Here is a 5,854-nt window from a genome sequence, read left to right on the forward strand (position 1 = left end):
AGCCACGGCCGCTGCAGCGCGGTTACCGCACACGCCCTGGAGGAGCACGCATGCAACCGAAGAGGAGCCGTGCCCCTCCACAGAGGAGCGCAGCACCATGTGCCTCGGGGAAATGCAAAAAGAGAGAGCGACGCCTCTCCCTCCGCCAGCCACCACAGCCTTCCCAAGTCAGAATCCTACCTATGTCCCAAAGCTTGGCACCCACCAACGCCGGTCCTTCCCAAAGTCTGCCAGCCGGACAGGACCGGGGAATTCTTACAAAGTCATTCAACACACTGGCACAAAATTCAATAAACAAGGCTTGTTTGCTACTAGCAGCAAGAAAAGAACTAGAGGGTGGCACGAGACTAAGATTTTCAATCCAGCCAAGGTCTGGTGTTTAAATGCCACGATTACTCAGTGTGCTTTCGATATCTGCTGCATAGAGAAGTTGCTCACTTGATGGCACACGCTCTGCTCAACAAAACATAATTTCTGCCTGCAAACTGAGCCTTGCACACGCACATGCGCTCGTGGCGTGGGAGGGGATGTGTGTATGCGTGAACCAAATAAAAACGAGCCGCAATAAAAAAAAAAGAACGGTTACAGTCAGGCACTTGCCCAGGCTCAGCAGCTAATGCTCCAAGAGCTTCCATCATTTGTAGTCCATGAACAAAATACAGCAACACATAGCAAACTATGTATAGAACATCAATAATTTAAAAAAAAAACAAAAAACAATCAAAAATCACAGTCTCCATACCTTTTATAATTGATAAGAAAAAATAACTCAGAACTAGAACATATAAAGAATGGAAAAGTGATGGCTTTTTTGTTTTTGCCTTTTTCTTTTGTTTTTTTTTTGCACAACAGTTGGAGAGCAATCGCTCCTCCCCAACATTTCATCACAGTGACCCACGGAGCGTGCCCTGGGGAAGGGAAGGGGAGGGAAGGGAAGGGAAAGAAGGGGCCGCGGAAGCAAGCAGGATCAGCAAATTACACCAGAGGCACCCTATGGCACAAGGCGAAGGGACCAGTAGCATTCTGCACTCCCACAGTCCAGTGAACTCACAATCTCGGCTGGAAAGGTGGTTTTTTTCTATATATACCATGGGAATGAAAAGGGGAAAAAAGTGGCTAAGCAACAAAGGAAAGCTCAAGATGAGACTGCCTTAGCTGTTTGGCAAAAATTAAGAAGTAAGCAAGGTGCTGAAGAAATGAGGCGTATCCCCATTAACTGTGAAATAAAAGCAATTTGTTAAAAACATGAAATCAACTACTCTGTGGACAGAGACATGAGACTCCAGGATAACACTGAGCACTTGCCACTCCACAGATCAGACAATTTGCAATCATTACATCATCAAAAATTAAAACTTTTTTTTTTCCTGTCATATTTAAAATTTCTTTTTTTGTCTTTTCTTCGTAATGAAGCCTCTCCAGGGGCCAAGAGCAGAGCAGGTCAAACCAGGTTGTACTCCTTCAGGTTGAGCTGTAGGATGGTGTCCTTGACGGCCGCGAAGACGAAACGGATGTTTTCTGTGTCTGTGGCACATGTGAAGTGAGAGTAGATGATTTTATCGCTGTCTGGATTTAAATCCACGAACATCTTGAGAATGAACTCACGGGCTGCCTGCGCATCCCTCTGCGGGCCTGCAGCAAACAACGACACCAGTTAATGGATTTACGCCGAGCACATCACCCGCTCTGAGCCATCAGAATAATTGCTAGCGCACCTTTTCTTATGGGTTACAGAGTTATAAAGAAGAAATTAAGATCACTTATTGCATCAAAGTCCCAGGAGCTGAAGTGCCTCATGCTTTTCAGTTACCTAACCTAAACCTACAAAAGGCATTTTTCCAAGGCCGGGTTTTGACAGACGCCAAGGCGTCACCTCAGCCCGTGCTTTGAAATTCAGCATTTGGTACAGCCCCGCACGTGCTGCGTTCACTGGGTAACAGTGCCAGGTGCTGGATGTGCTTGATGCTGCTCTCCTCTAGAGGTGGGATAACGTTTCTTCCTAATATACAGATGGATCTTAGGCGCTGAAGGACACAAGTGTGCAAACAAGGGTCATCTTCAGCAAACACTGCAGTCTGGTCAACTCACGGGAGTTCAAAACTCTTAACTGTTGCCACTATTTACTTCATATTGCTGACAGCTCCTCAGAAAAAGTCACCTACTGGTATTTCTTTCTCAGTTCTGGTGTTGCCACATCCTCCATGGCAAGGACCGTCTCCTGAGCAGTGGCCTGGCGGGCTGCCTCCCACTCACAAGCCATACAGCATCCCTGGAGGAGCTACAGTAAATACTTTATGGAAAATGAAGGTATGACAGCTCCTGATGCTGCAATCTCCAGCTGTTAGGCTGCATTAGAAGGATGCTCTATTTGACCGATAAGCGCACCAGCCATCCTCAGCCTGCTGCAAAAACGTGGTGTTTTCCACCACTGACAGCTTCAGAGTGCTTGTGCTTTCAGACAGCAGGGGCACGAAACTCAGAAGTCGGGAGGACGACTAATAAGGAACAATTTAATTAGCTGTTTAAAAGAAGAAAGCTGTTTGCAAAATGGCAATTCTTCCTTCACCTTGTATCTTTAAAGCACATAATGACAGAGTTAATACATGAGAGCACAGCAAGGAGTGTGTTGCCTGATCCCACTCCCCACTACCTTTATTTATTTCCACCCCTGTACAGATGCGTTACCAGCCAACTTAAAACACACTCAACTGAAGAGCTTAAAATGCTCTTTTGGCTAAGGGACTTTGTTCCAGCTGGGAATTTCTCTGTTTCACGTAGGTGTTATTTTCTCACAACTGCAGACGGCACACTAGTAAGAATTTCATCATACGTGAGATTTTTCAGCGCCGTCATTTGAATGACTTGGGTACTGGACCACAGACTCTCAAAACAAGGACTCGAGTCGCCTCTGGGCTAGAGGGTTGAAATGCTGGGTACACCAGCAAACTGCCACACGTTTATGACGCGAGTTATATGCACAAGCATACAGGTAGGAAAGTCGGACTTCCATTATTTAATAATCTGAAGTGTGTATCTGAGCAAGGTGGGGGAGTAACTCTTCACCTGGAAGAGGTTCGTTATTTGATCATTCAATCACATTCCAGTTACCCAGTTATTGTTAAGACATTTTGGTGACATTTTCGCATCGTAGGCATTCCTTCTCAAATCAAGGTGTTTTCCCCATCTCTACATCTGACTTTTCTTTTAAAAGCACAAAAATTCTAACCAAAGCACCTCTACCTCTTCTTCTAGACATATGTTCCTCCTTACAAACCACTCACCATCAAACTCCGGGAAATAGTCAACGAGGTGGGAATATAGGATCTTGTCTTCCAACAGATCTTTCTTGTTGAGAAAGAGGATAACAGAAGAGTTTTGAAACCACGGATAAGTGATAATGGTTCGAAAGAGAGCTTTACTCTCTTCCATCCGGTTCTGAAATAAGAAAAAGAAAACCGTGTTTTCACAAACGAGCACTAAAACGCCTTTCTGCCTCCTGCACACGTACTCAGGTCTGTATCGACCCAGCATCTCAAACACTGTACATGGGATACTTTGGCCCCAGGTAGATTCTGGCTCAGGCTGCGCCGGTAAATGGAAAGGAAATGCAAAATCTGATGGACTCAGGCTTCATTTCATTGGCAAGCCATTCGTATCAAAAGCCTGAAATGTCATTTTATGCTTTGACAGTCACACGGGAGGACTGGCCGCGATACTTTGTGAACGTGTTTAATCTACTAGAAAAGGAATAACTGCTGCTACCTAATGGCGTTTTTTTTAATCTATTAGCAAGTGCAAAAATTCCGTGTTGCACCTTCAAAGGGAGCAGTCACTATCTAAAAGACAGCAGTCGCAGCACAAAGTAATTCGGTGCGGAAAAGAGGAACGGGTGATTTTTCAGAGCATGCTGCCACATTGTGCAGTCCCTTCCAAGGCGCACAGAACTCAGTAATTTCAGAGTATTTCAGTATTCCTTGAGAAGTACAGATAATTCAAAGGCACTGTGCATTTTCCATTCTCAGGGACATCACGACCCATCGATGTTCACGTTCCCTTTGCAACAGGAAGAGCTGAAGGCCAAGACCAACACCGCTGGCTGATCCAACTCGGCACCACGCTCTCTAGTACCACCTCCAAGCAGGCAGGAAGACATTTCTCCTTCCTCCCACCCTCCCACAGAGCTCCCATTCTCTGCTTACCTCGTTATCAGATTCCACCAGGACTTGGTCATATTCACTAAGTGCTACTAAAAACATGATGGAAGTCACATTTTCAAAGCAATGGATCCACTTCCTTCGTTCTGATCTCTGACCTCCAACATCCACCATTCTGAGGAAGAGAAATACATACGGTATCATGGAAGTGGCTGTAGTTCCCTGTCTGGATGCAAAGGACTCGCACAGGATGAGGACAAACGTGGCTCTTTACCATTCAAGTTAACTTGGCATGGGGATGTAATGATACGTGCTTGCTAACAAAACCATCAAGTTTACAAAATATCCTGTCCCAGAAATAAAGCAAAACTGAAGAGGTGACCACAGGCGAGTGATACCAAACTGAAAACCCATGTGTCAGCATTCTGCTCTGGTTTGCTAAGCAGCAGTCCCGAGTCTGAAAAGACAAGTCCTCCAAAATCCTGCTCCGTCAAATAGGAAATCTATTTTTAATTTTTATTAAAGCATCTGCTTGCCTCAATGAAGCAAGATGATGCTTGCTTCATCTCCTCCACAGAGAGCTTTCTTTAGTTATTAAACTTTTCTTAGAACGTGCTGTTTAACAGTTACACACTTCAGCTCCTCAGTTTTAAGTCCCACCTGTACAGTATGCTAGAATTATTTTCTCACTCACCTAAAGCGCAACACACCCACTCCACCTTCCCTAAAACCCTATGCCAGTCTCATAGGTCAGCAAACCAGAACAAGGAGAGTAACTTTCTGTAGCTGAAGGGTTTAAGAGAGAGGATGCAGCCTTCTTCATTCCCCCCTTGTACTGTCAGCACTGTGCTAGAGAAGGGCAGGGAGCACGTAAGCACCAGAGCGCTAGGGAGAAAATCGCTTTGCAATAGACAGGCATGTCACTGTGCCCTGCACGCCGTGCTTGATTGCCGGCCTAAGCCTCCAAACACCATCTACTGCTGCAGCAGCACAGGCTGCAAGTTTTGATGTCATCCTGAGAGCACAAGGTAGGCACAAAGAACCATCTCTGAAGACAGATGCTAGGTATCGCACACAGGGAACTATTTCTGCACAAAAATGTGGTCCTCTTTTGAAGGATAAATAAATGGTCAAAGTTGCTTGAGCTAAGCATTCCTAAAGGGAAATACATAGCACGTCAAGCCTTGTCCAGAGCAAGCTTCCCTCTCCTCCCCTTGGTGGCTCAAGCTGCCAACAGGTCACCCACCCCTTGCCCTTTCAGCCTCGGATGCCTGCAGCGCAGCCCTTTCCATGAAGGACAAGGCGGTGAGCTGGGCTTTAACCGTCATGGATCCAACACCACGCTCTGTTGTGTGACAGGCGCTGCTTCGGCTCAGAGTAAGACACCTCTCATCTAAGCACCTGGACCCTCTAAAGCAACCCAGAACTCATCCCTCCCAAAACCACATCACTGCTCTCTCAGTCCAGCCGTAATACGAATACACTTCCAGTACCTGAAGATAATATTCTCTAGGTCAAAGGGGTACTCTATGATACCGGTTGTAGGAACTCTAACCCGTAGCACATCTTGCTGAGTTGGTAGATATCCTGGGGTAGCGATACGATCCACGTCGCTAAGATAGCTACAAGAAGCACAATGGAAAAAAAAAAACAAACAACAAACTATCTTAGGCTGCAGCACATAAATACACAGATTTAAA

At 45.7% G+C, this 5,854-nt stretch overlaps 1 protein-coding gene across 2 annotated transcripts in view; it reads right to left on the reverse strand.

Annotated features, from left to right (window-relative positions):
• Nucleotides 1-939: 939 nt before the first annotated feature.
• GNA11 (guanine nucleotide binding protein (G protein), alpha 11 (Gq class)) overlaps nucleotides 940-5,854 on the reverse strand; it is a 7,177-nt gene continuing 2,262 nt past the window's right edge. The window contains exons 3-6 of one of the 2 annotated variants that reach the window (XM_010186427.1): nucleotides 5,648-5,776; nucleotides 4,200-4,329; nucleotides 3,282-3,435; nucleotides 940-1,632 (exon numbers count right to left, since the gene is read on the reverse strand). In XM_010186427.1, coding sequence (XP_010184729.1) covers nucleotides 1,442-1,632; nucleotides 3,282-3,435; nucleotides 4,200-4,329; nucleotides 5,648-5,776 — 604 coding nt within the window. In that variant the 3' untranslated portion in view covers nucleotides 940-1,441. Of the gene's footprint in view, nucleotides 1,633-3,277; nucleotides 3,436-4,199; nucleotides 4,330-5,647; nucleotides 5,777-5,854 lie in introns of both variants that reach the window. The other variant, XM_010186426.1, reaches the window with a different exon arrangement.

The sequence above is a fragment of the Mesitornis unicolor genome, unplaced genomic scaffold, assembly GCF_000695765.1.
Source record: "Mesitornis unicolor isolate BGI_N332 unplaced genomic scaffold, ASM69576v1 scaffold18496, whole genome shotgun sequence".
NCBI lineage: Eukaryota > Metazoa > Chordata > Aves > Mesitornithiformes > Mesitornithidae > Mesitornis > Mesitornis unicolor.